Source organism: Mus caroli, chromosome 1 (assembly GCF_900094665.2).
Source record: "Mus caroli chromosome 1, CAROLI_EIJ_v1.1, whole genome shotgun sequence".
Taxonomy (NCBI): domain Eukaryota; kingdom Metazoa; phylum Chordata; class Mammalia; order Rodentia; family Muridae; genus Mus; species Mus caroli.
Genome location: NC_034570.1, coordinates 72170134 through 72186223, shown reverse-complemented (window position 1 = coordinate 72186223; position 16090 = coordinate 72170134). Strand labels below are relative to the sequence as shown.

Genomic DNA, 16090 nt, shown 5'->3' with positions numbered 1-16090 from the left:
ACTGACAAGCATAGGATCTCCTTAGGTCTTGTCCCGGTTGACCAACAGCAACTTGAGGGAGAAAGGGTTTATTTTACTCATCTTATAGTTTGTAGTCTATCATCCAGAGAAGTCAGAGTAGACACTCAAGATAGGATCCTGGGGGCAGGGGCTAATGCAGAGACCGTGGAGGAGTGCTGCTTACAGGGTTAGTCCTTGTGGCTTGCTCAGCTTGCTTTATTACAGCTTGCAAGGTTACCAGGCCAAGAGCGGGACCCTCCACAGTGCCCTGAGCCCACTCACATTATCAACCAAGGAAATGCACCACAGGCTTACCCGGAGGTCAATCTGGTGGTGGCATTTTCTCAATTAAGCTTCTCCCTTCTCAAAGGACTCTAGCTCTGGTTACATTAGGGCCCATCAACACAGAAACTAAGACTTCGTTGGCGGCCAGGCAGGAGTTCTAAATGTTCACAGCACCAGGTATGCTGCCTGGAACTACACAGAAGCTCGAAGTGTGCTTAGCTTTTGTTTCTTGTGGGTGATGACAAGAAGGAAGAGAGGAGGAGGGACAGAGAAAGGAAAGAGAAGAGGGAGGAGAACGGGAAGGGAGAGAAACAGGACTAGTAAAGATTGGACAGTAGCTGAAAATCAAAGAGAGGAATAGAGGCGTGGTCATTAGTGTGAAGAATCATTTGGTTGTGTTTCTTAGCAAAATAATAAATACTTAGGATGAGAGAGTAAAATCTCAGCCCCAAACTGACAGGAGTCACGGATACTGTAAGAAGAAAGGCCCAGAGAGTGGAGGAAAACGGGAACACAGCCCCTGCCCCCCTTCTCTCACTATGACCTGCAATGGGAGGATTCAAGTTCATCTGTGGAGGCAAAGGCCAAGTCTCAACTTCAAAAAGCAGCTAGAGTGATCCAGCACCAGTGGGCCACAGGCTCCTTCAGTCAAGTGACCTTGGCTGCTGGTTTCCATGGTAATGGTGCACATCCCAAACTGTTCCTTCCTGTGTGGGAGGCAACATTTCAGAGAGACGGAAAGGCAGGATTTAACACTGGTTTTTCTCTATTGTGACCCTTCTCCTCTGGCAAATTGTGTCCTCCTTCTGAGTATTGCAGTCTCCTGAGAAAAGCGTCCCCAGAAGAGGATGTTCCTGGGACACTCTTTGCAGATGCGTGCCCAGGACGCAGTTTAAAGGAAGATGGAAGCTGTGTCGGCTTTGATTTCACACGGGCTCTGGGTGTTGCTCAGCAGCTCACTACTCCTTTCATGATCAGCTTCCCAAGGCGCAGGACCCAACATGTTGTCTTCATGTTGAATGAGAGAAGTCCGAGAGGTTGGAGCGCTTTCCCGGTGCTCCAGAGCACGAAGTAGCAGAGTTAGGCAAGAAAGCAAACAGGACAAAGCTGGGCGTCTACCAGCCTTGACACACGGTAGACCTGGCCTAGCCTGAGCCACTGCCCGCTACCTCTCTGCCACTGGTTGAATGTCGGCCCCAGCCCTAACCTCTGCCTCCACGCTATATCCTGCGGCTTTCTTCAGCAGCTTTGTTCTATACTTTAGAATACAGAACAAAAGTATACTATATCTAAAAATGGAGTTTAATTTGCCTTATCAGATCAATATTCTGCGACGTCTCGGGTTAGAAGAGCATTTTACAGGATGATAAGTAATCTTTCTTCAGTTGAGCCATGGATGAGCAGGTCTTACCACAAACCCTCCAGTCGTAGCTCCAAATGCATTCTGGGGTCCATTTTCCAACCAGGATCTCAAGCCAAAAGCACTCAAACCTTGGCTCAACTTCAGCCCTTCCCGGTAATTCGGATCCCATGATTCCGTTGCTGAAAGCAATCTCTTCCTCTGCAGGATCCCTGTGTGGCTCTGACGTACAAAGGTGTAATTAGAAGAGCATGGAGCCAGCAGGACGATCCATTTACCTCATCCTGCGCCATTCACGTGCTTTTGAAATATGTTTCTAATATCTGAGGTGCACAGGGCCAAATTCCCTTCGCAGTCTTTCACATGCATGAGTAAATCCACACAGACCAAACCCCTTGGGCCTTAGGTTCTGCTTAGAAGTTCTATTTTTTTTTCTTTTAAAGAAAACAAATATTCCATTAAAACGACACAGTGTACTCTGCATATTTTTAGGACAATTAGAGTTTAGAATTCCCTCTTCTTCCGCCCATGGCAACCAAAAGGTTTTCTTAACTATTTCCATACCAAGAATAACAAGAAGCTGGGGTAAAGGGTTTTTCCGCTTCTTTTATTATAAACTTTCCGTGTTGTTCGTCAGTGTTAATGGCTGGTAAATCAAGGTCCTTGCTATATTATTCCAGAAGGTTCTAGGCTCCCCCACTCCATTACTAAGTAGATCCTTTTTAGGTAACTATTTGCAAACCTATGGAAATGTTTACTTGAAATAGAAAGAAAAGACGAAGCTCACAAGAAACACACACACATAAAAGCAAGACTCACACACACACACACTTTGTCTGCTTGGCTTGAAAATGGGTCACAAGTTTTAATCATTTTTCTCTAGCATTCTGACTGTGCAAATAAACTTATAAAGGAGAGGCAGCCCAGGCTCCCCAGGCTGCCCTGGCTGCCCTGGCTCCCTAAGCTCCCTAGTCTGCCCATGTTTCAGCCTTTGAGACAGAGACACAGCAAGAAGTCTAAGAGAGAGAGACCTAGAAATCATTCTTACACCATGGTGGCTGAAACAGAACTCCAGCTGTGGACTTTTGATTGCGTTCGTAAAATCTGTTCTGTTGTTCATATGACACCACCCTGCCCGTTAAGCCTGGACTGCCGGGGCCACACATGTGGATGATGTCTGCCAAGTCAGCGTGCAAATCAAATGTTTTCTTGCAACCAAATTTGGAGAGACATCTTAGCAGCACCTGCCAAGCCACCCACATTCGAGTCCAAAAGCTCCCGGGCCTTTGCAGAAGAAGGTGATGTAAGACCATCCTTAGCTTGTTTTCCAGTCCCAACAAAGTGGATCTAAGGATGGAAAAGACTCTACACACCCTTTAGCAAAAGATGTGCCTTTTCGGAATTCTGACCCCGACCCGAATAGAGTATAGTGATAGCTTGCAACAGCTTAGAAACGAGAAATCATACAAATATTGAAGGATCAAAGAACTGTGGCTTCTCAGCGAAAATGTGTTTATTTAAATTAAAAAATATCGTGAAAATTACAAACCATTAAATACACCAGACAATTGTCTACAACTCAGCATATTGGAAGGAAGTATATACATCACTTTGTAACAGGCGCAGACAGACTTGCACCAAACCAGGATTAAGCAATGGAAAATGTGACAACGCACATGTCTGTCGCAGTAAAGTTTCAGAATTCAAGTGATTCCAGGCAAGAGGCCAAACTTAACTTGGCTTCTTTCAACTTAAACGGCCCCCTTTGGAGTTGATCCACTCTGAATCTTAAAGTGAACAGAGGGCCCCTTTCCGCCTCTAACATAAACTACCTTTCTATCTCTGTGTCAAAACTGATTGGAAAAACCAGCTCCTTATAGTGTTAACCCCTCATGGGGACATTAGTGACTGCTCTGTCTCCAATCCAGGGAGAGTTCTGATAAATAAAAATTAAGAAGGTTTTGCACTAGAGGCAAACTTGACCTTTGGGGAGTTTTCTGCTTCCTTCTGGTCTTCTAAGGGCACACGAGCCTGCTGCAAAGCTCTTGAGTAGCTCCCTTTAAAATTCTCTTTCCCTCAGTTGGGCGTGTTAACATCCTCCCATCCACAGGACTCTGCAGAGGAAACTATGCTGCCAGCTTCTTCAGTGGCATCCTGGGAAAGCCACAGTAAGGATGGCTGATGATCCAGCCTCGAATTCCCCAGCTACACATATCCAAAGTCTCCAACTGTGCCTTTAAGTCAACACATCTTTCTCCAGACTAAGCGGCCAAAGGGGAAATACTTGCTCCAAACTTCCTCACACCAGGCTGTGGAGGATGTATCACACAGTACAAAGTCTAAAGATGTCCTCCCAGCCCCCTGGGGCTGCACAGCCTCAGGAGCCTCATGTAGGCAGAATCTTGTGATGACATGCCCAGAACCTCACAGTGAATGAGTGTCAGGGCTCAGACCAGGAAGCACATTGCTTGAACCCCAGCTCTGTTCGATCTCGCCTAAGTATGCCCTTCCAAGGTTCAGCTACGTGACAAAACCCCATATTATGAGGCCCACATGTGTCCTCTCTGGCCTCAGAAAACTAGGCTGGGAAAAAGAGCTACAGCAGAGCTGTCAATGATTTGGCCTTGTATAACCCCACCATTACCCAATCTGTGAAGGTCATGAGGACCACCATGAACAGCCATCCCAAATGCAGGCTTGGTTATGAGGAAGCTGACTGGCAAAGAAAGCCATGCTCGCCTGCAATGCTGTACAGAGTTCAAGCTCACAGGTGAGCCAAAAGCTCAGATGAGGTCATAGCTTATACTCCCAGCTAATTCAGACATATGTACTAATTACCTTCTCCCTTTGCATTGTGCAAACAATCTGGGTTCTCTCTTCAGCTTTCTCCCACCTCCAAATGAAATATATAACTGTCTGTAATCGAATGCCACAGGCACACATTAAAGATACTTACAGCCCATCAGATCTAGAAGAACAAAGTTCTAGGAAAATTAGCAAATTGAAACGAGTCCTTCAGCCTGCCCTGGGCAGTAGTCAGCCCTGGGCACAGTCAGATGCTGCAGAAATTACCCAGGGCCTCCAGTGAAAAAAACACCACATTATCCAGCCAGATGCTGACCCACCACCACCCAGGCCCCAGAGTCAATGGTCATGCTATATGTCTCTGGGACTTTTTCAGAGATGAGTCCCACAGGAACCTCAAGGACTGCAGCTGAGCCTTGTCTCCCCCTGCCCCATTTTGGAGCTTGCCCTCAGTCTGTTCAATGTGGCAGCCGCAGAGCAAAAGCGAAACCAGGCACTTGGCAAATGTCTTCCCTCTGTCAAGTGTAGCTTACGGAGCTACCTCCTAGCACCTGGGGGGGTGCTAGGAATTCTGGTGGATGTTCTCGGAAGAGCCTTCACTGCTGTCGTTGAGAGGCGTCTCGGAGGTCTCCTCCAGCTCGTCATCAGCCCCCTCCTCCTGGATGGGAAGGTGCACATCAGGAGAGGAGGACTCGGAGCTCACACTGTCCCCTTCCATCGAGCAAAGAGTGCAGGACAGTGCTGGCGCCACACTCTCCTGCAGCATATTCAGCATCATGGGCACCTGCCCTGACCTCAGGCCGGACATCATAGGTAGCGGCTTCATAGCCTCCCCCCACAGCCTCTCCTCGTCTTTGTACAGCAGCAGAAGGCTGGACTTCTTCTCCCGCCTCTTGGATTTCATGTAGCCCAGCATGATTCCAATCAGGAAAACGCCATAGAAGGACATAACGACCAAAATATAGAAGTATTCATTGCCATTACCACTGCTGTTACTAGGCACATGGGATTCGAGGGGGCTGCTGGAGGCTGCAGCGCTGGGGTATGTGCTGTTCAGAGGCTCCATCCTCAGCATTGAATTGCCGCTCACACAGCCGGGATCTGGGGAGAGAGCCGCAAGTTAGACCTTCCACCTGGATCCATGGGACAGGCAGAAGGCAAGCACATGGCTCGTGAAATTGCAATAGATCAAAATACACCTATTTTGATTAAGAACAGGAATGAAAGAAAGAGCCGAACATAAGGCATCTCACCAAGCAGTCAACGGGTTAGCTCAGAGAGCTTGGAGCAAGTAAGAGAAATTAGGGGAGAGAAAGGAGGAAAAAAAAAGAAAAAAACGTTCACCAGATAGAAAAATCGGTGATAGACAGACAGATGACCGATAGGTAGGTAGGTAGGTAGATAGATAGATAGATAGATAGATAGATAGATAGATAGATAGATTATACACTTTATTTACATTTCAGAAAATAACTATGCATTACTTCTATACTTTAAACATTATAGACCATATAAGGATTCATGGGAGGAAAGCATCTTAAAATTGTAAGGCATGCTTTAGCTGGCACGGCAGAAGCAAACTTTACATTTTGTTTCAAAAGCTTCAACTTCCAAAACAAAGTTTCCTTACATAAAAAAGAAAGAAAGAAAACTTTCTCTATTAATAGAACTATTCCCCCTGGCATGTTTCCGAAGAGAAGGAGTCTCGCTAACTTACCAAAAGCTGACAGTTTGTCCCAAGTGTGGAACTCTTAAACGGCCAAATCTGAGGACGTTTCTCTTCTCTGTCAGGCTCTGCGCTCTGACAGCCCGGCTGCTGTCCTTGGGATATATAGTCAAGAAATGCATCGTCACGTGTTCCGGGAGGAAAATTTACAACAGAGGTTGACTGTGGTGGAGCAAGCAGCGAACTCAAAGCGCTGCAGTTCAACTCTCTGAACTCTGCAGCTGTGAAGAGAGAAGGAGGGGGGAGTAGGAGCTCCCTGTCCCGGACCAGCCAACCCAGCTCAGAGCAAGAGGCTTTAGATGGCCAAAATCAAAGTGTGAAAAGGGGAGCAAAAAAAACAGTGCTGCATTTGAACTGACACCCCAAAGCCCACGCTCACTGACAAAGAGTTTGTTTCCTTCCCCTTGTGGGAAGTGGTTGATTGATATGTCGCTAATAGGTTTTCATGGGGAATCCAAACCATTAGAATGAAAGACAGTGGGGAGCAAAGGTAGGGTTTAGAGTCAAGAAACAATTGCTTCCGGTTACGTTCTTCCACTAATTGAGTGAATTTGATAAACCCTCCCTTAATCTTCCCAGGCCTCGTATTGCTGCAGTAAAACTGTTGGCTAGTGAGAGGCAGGACTGGTCAGCAAACAGAGTTCTAAGAACTTTATGAGTTTGGGGTTTGTTTCAGCTTAACTACTTTAAAATGCATGGCTGGCTGGTGCAGGTTAGACCTTTAAAAGCACAGAGCTTCTGCTTGCTCACATTATGCTCACAAATACTGTCCTTACAATTTCTTTTGGAATCTTTCAGATTCTGCCCAGAGATTGGTGGGCATCACTAATGCAGCAATTGAGAGGCAAAGCAAGGGGAGCCTGAGCTCTGTGTCAGCCTGGGCTACAAAGATAGAGTTTGTATGAAGACAAAAATCTTCAGATTCTCTTTAGTGAGCCAGACTAGGTGGAAATGTGCTGGCGAGAGCTACTGAGAGCAGGTTTTGCTCCATTCTACCTCACATGGCAGTGCCTCTGAAGCACCAGACAAGAGTGTCACACATCTCTGGGTATCTCAGACAGGTCGTGGGAGAAACAGGTATTCTCTCAGCGAACCAGCAAGCAAGGTTCAAAACAGGCTGCTATGCGTGACATGAGAAGAATCACCAAGAACTTGCTCGCTCGCTGGGCTGTTTACTCTAAAGGGCTGTCATTCTAATCCAGGGAAACTGGCAGGGCGCCTTTACATCTAGTAGCTTCTGTCCAAGGAGCCGCAGCAGGGCTGGCATGTATGACAACTTTAAAGACCCCATCATTGGTGGGTCTCCTGACACTGAGCTGAAGACACGGAGAAGCATGCAAACTTCCCTCTGACTGATACAGCACATACGATCCAGATGCTAGGACGGTCATTGTGAGTCTGGCTCTGTGCCTGATGTGAATTCTGACAGGCATCCTGGGAAAAGAGTTGGACCAGTAACCCACAGCACTGGACAACACACCTGATGCTTTGGTCCGTGCTCACCCCGTAAATCTCCAGCCGGCACGGAGGGATCATCTGCCACTGATCCGAGCACCAAGGTTGTTCATGCCAGGAAATTTCACTCATATCAGTACATCTGGGTTCACCACTCTGACAGTTCAAAACTCTACAGCTACATGGTAGACCTGACCTTTTCCACCCACCCACCACATAAGCACTGGCAGATGTCCAATCCACATGGGCATGCCATGGCACATCTGGAATACTAGAATAGGAGAGTACCATGAGAAGCATTCCTATTGGTACTTGCCATAGTAGTATTGCCCAGGCACCCTGAGATAGATAAGATTAGTCATCACTAGGGGATTGCCAGGCACTGCAAACTAGAAAAAAGAAGGTAGAGAAATGGGTCACCAGATCTTAATAGGAGCCGGAGCAGGAGCTGACAGCCAGGTGTCAGAAAGCCAAGCAGCCACTGAGTGTTAAACAAAATCAGTCCCAGGCCTGAGCCTATTGCCCCAAGGCACTGAAACCAAGAACAGTCCTGGCTTCTGGAACAAATCCAGAAAGGAGGCCAATGGACTAAGAAGTCAGAAGCAGAGGGAGAATCAAATCCAAGGATTTGTCACAAGCAAGCATTGTCACAAGTGTCAGAGAAAAAAGGGACCCTTGAAACCACAGACTGCCTGCTGGAGACCCTGTGACCTCTGATGCCCCCCCAAACTCTGCAAGTGTCTTTTTGGGAAACACTGGAGGAAATCATTGAGCACTGTCAGGCAGAGACATTGCTCGGTTTATGTCTTTGGTTGTCCTGGTTGGGTGCCCCGCTGATAACCTAAGGCTTCTGGAAGCTTCTCGGGTACAGACACTCTCTCCACACTTTCTGTGGCTGCTCTTTTCTTTCGAACCTCCCCTTAGCCTGGGAATGAAACTGAAGATTTGGGCTTGCAAGCTCCTGACTCCCTCAGTCTTCCCCAGAGGCCCTCTTCACAGCAAGTCCGTAAGAAGCCCGGCTGTGAGCAATGGTGTTAATAAAGAGAGAACTGAGTGAAGAGTGTTCCGTTTGATCATGAATCAAAGGGTGGTGTGTGGGGGTGGGGTGCAGTGGTTGATATTGAAATGTCTTCTCCAGTCACTCTCCCCCTTATTTTTTTGAGACAGGGTCTCTCAGTGGACCAAGTTTGCTGTTTTGGCCAGGCTGGCTGGGCATTGAGCCCCCGGGATCTGTCTGTCTCTGTCTCCCAAGCTCTGGGCTTTTTATGTCAGTATGGGGGACCCAAATTCAGGTGTGCATGCTTTCACAGAAAGTACTTTACCCATTAAGCCATGTCCTCAGCCCAAAGTTTTAACTTTTTAATATGTGAAAGTCCACTTGCCCAAGCACTGTGTGTGGAAAAGACTCTGCTTCAAGCCTCTCCTGCACCCACGTCAGGCAGCTCACAGTCACCTGTGGCTTCAACTCCAACAGATCTGACACCTCCTCCTGGATTCTGTAGTCACTGGCCTATAGCCGTAGAAAAATAGACATAATTAAAAATTTAGAAAAAAATCTTTAAAAAATAATCAATTAGCCATATATGCCCAGGTCTATTTCTCAACTGCTTTGATTAAACCACTTTAAATTGGCATTTTAAATAAGTGCAAGATACGCTGCAGTTGCTATGTAGCTGGATTAGTCCCTAGTACTCAGGAAACAGAGGCAGGATCTCTGCAAGCACAAGGCCAGCCTGGTCTACAAAGTGAGTTTCAGGCCAGCTAGAACTACATGGTAATACCCCTTAAAAAAATTACCTGGGTGGGTGTACCAAGCTCACATCAATCCTGTGAATTATTATAACCATTTCATTAAAAAGGACATTGAAAAACCAAGGTCTCTGCAAGTTTCCCAAAGCCATGGTGTTAGTGATAAAATCAAGAGAGTGTATGCGTGTGTGTGTGTGTCTGTCTGTCTGTCTGTCTGTCTATATGTGTATATGTGTATATGTGTATATGAATACAAATAAGATTGTGTATGTGTATTGTGTATGTGTGGATCTGTCTATATGTGTATATGAATGCGCATGTGTGTTTATGCATGTGGTGACTAGAGTGCCATGTTGTGTGTCCTCCTCAGTTGTCCTCCACCTTATACGCTTTATCAGAGAACCTTGACCTAATGGATTGAGAGATTCTCCTGTCTCACCCTCCCCAGCTTTGAGTTCCAGATGTGCGCCGCGGCATCCAGCATTGTACACGAATGCTGAGAATCAACTCAGGCACTCCTGCTTGAGGGGTGGGCACTTGCCAACGGAACTCTCTCTTCTTGTAGAATCAGGCCTGAGGAACACCAAGGCCTGTTTGCCTCAACTCCCCTTGTCTCGCTGAAGAGAAAACAAAAAGTATTTCAGAGAGAGTAGAAAATGAGAATTCGGTATTTAGTCTCTGGGGTCTTTATAAGCCTAAATAATCAGACATAACCATGAGCATTACATTACAAACTGTTTTTATTTTTTTCTCTTGAAGTTCATGCTATTCTCAGCATTAGAAGTTGTACCTCCTTAGAATATACTCGAAAGAATATCAGTGAAAGAGTAATCCCCTGTCCTATATCCGTGTGACCCTGAGGACAACCGTTTCCCTTTAGCCTACATACACAGCTTGTCTGTGGTCTGTGTTTTGATGTGGTGTGTTCTTTTCTCTCTTTTCTCTCCCCCCTGACTCATCCTGACACACACTTTCTCTAGAGCTTTGAGCATTTGAGGACTTTCATTTCCTGGTGACGTCATTTTCACCAAATGACCCAAGAGTCCCTGGCCACACATCTCTGAAATTATGTTAACAGCTCCTGTTACTAAACAAAGTCCATGCTGGGATAACAACAGAACCATGAATCTCATCGGATTAAACATCAGCACAGAGGGCAGAGATCTGACCCAGCTCTTTCTCGCCCGTGCTACGTGACTGGCTCCATTGCATAATTTCTCTGTTTTCGCTTTAGCCACCCGCAAGCATGTCAAGAGGCAGGCATGCCAAGAAAAGGATCGTAATTGTGCCAAGATCCTCAGAAGGGTCCCATGTTCCACCAGACTGTCCCACTCCTGAGCAGGCTGGGCTGCAGATCTGACAGAGCTCTGCAGAACAGAATCCCCTGTGCCTGCCACTGCTTCTGCTCTTCCAGAAACTCTTTCTGTGAAGCTGTATCTGGGAATGCTAGGGGTGGGTCATCCCTTAGTCACCCTCCCTGGATGCATAGTTCCTAACATTCCGAGCCTTGGAATAAGACAGGGACAGGACTGGGTATCTGCCAGGTATGTAGTATGACCTCCTGGCTCTCCTCTAACAACAGCTATCTATGCTCAGGAGAATGATGCTATGACCAGGGCATCTTAGACATCATCCAAACATGGGTAGGAGGGAAGAATCCACAACTCATGGATGGCAGTTTAAAGCTATTAGCAACTCATACTTAGTATTTATTTTTCAAACTTTTGCCTGGTATTTACTTAACAAATACTTGGTTAATACCTACAAAATACCAGGAATTGCTCTAAGCACTTCTTAAATGTTATCCTATTTAAGCTTCATGAAAACCCTTTAAGGTGGGGCTGGAAAGATGGCTTGGTGGCTAAGAGAACTGACTGTTCTTGAAGAAGAATCAAGTTCAGTTCCCAGAACCTGCATCAGGAGGCTCACAACTGCCCTTTACTCCAGCTGCAAGGGATCTAACACTTCTTCCAACCCTGAACACTTGCACTTATGTTCACATGCACACACACACACACACACACACACACACACACATGTTAAAATAAATAAAACAAATCTTAAAATAAAGCTATCAGATATTACTGAATTGACTCACCCTAGGAAGGTGTAAACAAACAACTATTATCCCCAGATAGGCAACAATGAAAGACTAAAATAGAATTGCATCGAAGTCAGCTTGGTGAGACTAAGGAATTTATTGGTCTTTCTTGTAGAGCACAGACAGGGGATTACTTCCATGAGTGTGGGTAAACCCAAAACAGCTGTAGCACTGCAAAGTCCCACCCTATCAGAGCAAGTAAGCTTCAGCAATCCTCCTGCCTCCACACCCCACAGTTCCAACAGGTGCTAGGAATCCAGACAGCCTTCAGGAAGATCAACCAGTGCTCTTAAATCACTGAGTCATCTTCTCCATCCAGACAAGAGTGACTAGAAAAGTTATGGGGTCTGCCCCAGATTTCATCATAGAACAAGGAAATGGTGACTCCAGAGAACACGTCTGAGGAGCGGTGGGACTCAAAGCCAAGGCTGCTGTGAGTGAACACTCAGCAGGCCCGACTTCTTCATTCTAACCATTATGTGTGTCACAACTTGGACTGGTACCAAACACATAGAGTGTATCTCTTCGTATCATCAGAAACAATGAAGAAGAATACAAAAAGACAGTTCATGGAAGCCTTATGCCTTATCTAACTTAAATTTAAACTTGAAGACTGAAAACTATTGCTAACTGTTTCATTCTCAGCAACTAGAGTGTCACCTGGCCCACAGGGAACTAAAGAATTATTTGTTAGCTGAATAAGAAAAGAAATGTGTTAGAAGTTCTCATTGTTTCTTAGTTGATTTTTTACAAGAGGCTAATAAAGACAATGAATACACACACACACACACACAAACACGTACCATGAAGCTTAAAGAGTAACATATCCTGATCACACAGCAGGAAGCCATGGAACTGGGATCAGATGTCCCATCTCCTACCAAAAGGCCGCCAGACACACCAGACACACTCCCTTTCTGGGACACACAGTGCTCAACGGTTGTTGGTCACTTCCTCTGGTCCCAACTAATGAAGAGGTCAGGCTGGAGAGAGGATACATATGAGGAGCTTCAAGGATCCCAGCTAAGAACTTTTTTTTTCTAATGTTTGGAAGCCTTTAAAAGATTTCTTAAAACCTTCTAAGTATCAGATAATTGCACGGGAACCAAATCAAAACCAAGATCCATTTGGCTCTAATTGTTGCATTTTCCTAAAGTGTCTTGCTCTGAGAAGGGGCTCTGGATTTAAGAGCTTTGCACAACTTTGGGCTGGGCTTCTGCAAAACAGACTAAACTATGGCTAGCAGGAAGTGGGGATCTCCCTTCCTCCAGGAATCTGCTTCCTGTTGCAGCCAGTTCCCATCACCTTTCTCCATCCAGTGACTCCAGAGACAGCTGAGGAGACTCAACACGTGGGCCAGCCCAAGGCAAGCAGGCCATGAAAGAACGCTGGGATTTTTTTCTTTTCTTTTGAAGATACACACACACACACACACACACAAGAGAAAGATAGAGATGCAGAGATACACACATATACATACACACAAATGCACACATACATTTATGTGCACACATGCATACAACACAAATAATACATATATATGTACATATACATGCACACATGAGCATACACATATACATACACAAAAATACACACATACATTTATGTGCACAAATGCATACAGACACACACACACATGCAAGCATGCAAATGTACACAGACAGCAAGTGTCAGTCACTGAGCTATACTGATAGTCCCAAGAGCCTCCACATGTGTATTTTCCAATCATCCTAACAGAAAGAATGGAGTTCTTCTCAGGAAGCTCACCGTGGAGAATCATCCAGTCTGTCTTAACCTGTCAGATCACCCTGGGACCTGCTCATGCCAAAGGTGGATCTTCAGGCAAGGAAATAACTGTGAAATATCATATATACTAGGAGAAAGGGGGGCAGGGGAGACAAAGTGTGGAGCAGAGACTGAAGGAAAGGCCAAGCAGAGACTGCCACACCTGGGATCCATTCCATATACAGTCTACAATCACCAAACCTAGGCACTATTGCAGATGCCAAGAAGGGCTTGCTGATGGGAGCCTTATATAGCTATCTCCTGAAAGGCTCTGCCAGTGCCTGACAAATACAGGATGCTTGTAGTCAACCATTGGACCGAGCACTGGGATCCCAGTGCAGGAGGTAGAGAAAGGACTGAAGGAGCTGAAGGGGTTTGCAACCAACCAGTCCCCCCAGAACTTCCAGAGACTAAACCACCAACCAAAGAGCGCACATTGAGGGACTGTGTATGTGGCATAGGATGGCCTTGTTGGACATCAGTAGGAGGAACAGCCCTTGGTCCTGTTTCAATTTCCCAATGTAGGGGAATTCCAGGATGGGAAGGTAGGAGTGGGTGGGTGGGTGGGTGGGTGGGTGGATGGGGGAGCACCCTCATAAAGGCAAGGGAACAGGGATGGGATAGGGGGTTTCCAGAGGGGAGACCTGGAGAGGGGATAACATTTAAAATGTAAATAAAGAAAATATCCAAAAAGGAAAGAAAGAAAAGGAAGAAAAGAAAGAAAAGAAAGGAAGGAAGGAAGGAAGGAAGGAAGGAAGGAAGGAAGGAAGGAAGGAAGGAATCATCCTTCACAGCACACATACAGGAAAATGATATCAGAGATGCTGATGTAGCACAGGCAGTGAGAGGGTGAGCAGAGATGAATGCACCCCAGCTCTGCCAGGATCTCCCACAGATTGAAGAAGACACGTACAGTGCTGTCACCAGTCAGTAGTCAGGTAAACTCAGAGCTAAGTGTCTCAGGGTTAATATTCTCCAATTCCATCCAAACCCACTTGCTCCTTGCACCGTGCTTCACTGTGCATGGCAGCTATATTTGTTTGATCCGTACCTGTTCGTCCACTGATTGACAGATTCACTCATTCAAATAAGTATATTTGTCTTAAGACCTAAGCCAACAGAGAGCTTCCAAACTTTTTTTTTTTTTTTTTTTTTTTGGTTTTTTCAAGACAGGGTTTCTCTGTATCGCCCTGGCTGTCCTGGAACTCACTTTGTAGACCAGGCTGGCCTCGAACTCAGAAATCCGCCTGTCTCTGCCTCCCGAGTGCTGGGATTAAAGGCGTGCGCCACCACGCCCGGCGAGCTTCCAAACTTAAATGGTCAGAACAACACAGTGAAGACAGAAAGGAAAATAACCCATAACCAAAAATAAATAAATAAATAAATAATTTAATTAAATTAAATAAATAAATAAATTTTTTAAAAAACTGCAAATGTCACAGAACACATGCTTGGGACTTTATCAGATCCTAGCTTCATGGCTGAAGAGTCACTTTTGGTTTCCTCTTTCAACTGGGAAAGACATGTTGTCTGCAATGGATCACACTCTGAGTGTGTTCTATAGGCCTGTGTCTGCTTGGAGCAGGGTCACAGGAAACTCCTCAAGCGTCAGTGATAGTCATGGCAGTCACCAGGCTCAGCCTATATGACTAACAGCCTGGAGGAAGCCTGGGTGTTTAAGGAAACTCTGCTGGGAAAGGAGGGAGGGAGGGAGGGAGGGAGGGAGGGAGAGAGAGAGAGGGAGAATTTGGTATGTGTGTGTCATATGTTTTTCTCTGTGTGTGCCTGCCTGCCTGCCTGTCTGTCTGTCTGTCTGTTTAAAAAAAGAATAGTATGTCAGGCTTGCACATGACCATAATCCTTAACCTCAGAAGTTGGGGACTGCTGAATCAAAACTCCAACGTCATTCTGAGCTGCATATGAGTTCAAAGGAGATGATAAAAAAAAAAAAAAAAAAAAACAACCAAGGTTTGGGTTGTCCTAGTCTAGGCGTAGGTAAAGCATAAGCATCTCTGTGGTGGGGAGGAATAGGACAGGGTCCCAGACCAGGTCCCTGGACCCTTCTTATTCTCCATCACTCACCAGCATTGAGCAACGTACTTGACATGTGATGTCAGTCGTGTAATTGTTGCCTTGATTGAAACTGTCAGGGTTTCATGGAATGCCGCAGGGGTACTCTGTGCACAGTCCAATGCCTGCTGAGTAGTCTTTATTAGTCAGAACGGGAGTCCTTATCCACTCTGTATGCTTAATATACTTCACGTTTCAAATTGACATCGACTCTTTACATGATTAAATTTTCCATTATGAATGACATAAAGCCATAGTTTTTAATTGATTCATAATATTGTGTCAGCATCATTACTAACTCCAGAGTATTTTCATCATGCCAAAGAGACACAGCATACTCCTCAGCACTTAAGGCCACCCTGTTTTACACAGCCTCTGGCAGTAGCCACGGTGCTTTTTGCTTTGGATTTGTTCGTTCTTGTCATTACACAGAAATGGAGCCTTGGTGTAAGGTGGCTAGTCAGTTAAAGAGAGCTTTCTGATTGCCCAAAGGACCAGAGTTCTATACCCAGCACCCATGTCAGACAGCTCACAAACACCTGTGACTCCAGCCCTGGGGCATCCAATGTCCTCTTATGGCCTCTGAAGGTACCTGCACTTATGTGCACATACCTATATACAGGCACATGTACATACCCATAATTTAAAATAAATAAATTGAGGACCACAGGCCTCATCCGGCTGGATCAGCGCCGGGGTAGCGGGAGCGCAGGGTTGCCTGACACCCGCCAGCTACCCACGACCCCCGCCGCAG

General features: G+C 45.9%; 1 protein-coding gene and 1 long non-coding RNA gene across 2 annotated transcripts in view; one reads left to right on the top strand and one right to left on the bottom strand.

Moving 5' to 3' along the window:
* LOC110304318 overlaps window positions 1–16090 on the top strand; it is a 362919-nt gene that overhangs the window by 340685 nt on the left and 6144 nt on the right. The gene's annotated exons all lie outside the window — the stretch shown is intronic.
* Kcne4 (potassium voltage-gated channel subfamily E regulatory subunit 4) lies at window positions 3137–6253 on the bottom strand. Its single transcript, XM_029471998.1, has 2 exons — window positions 6168–6253; window positions 3137–5551 (listed from the first exon to the last, which is right to left on the bottom strand). Exon 2 carries the CDS (start codon window positions 5523–5525, stop codon window positions 5013–5015), a length of 513 nt encoding a protein of 170 aa, XP_029327858.1. The 5' UTR covers window positions 5526–5551; window positions 6168–6253; the 3' UTR covers window positions 3137–5012.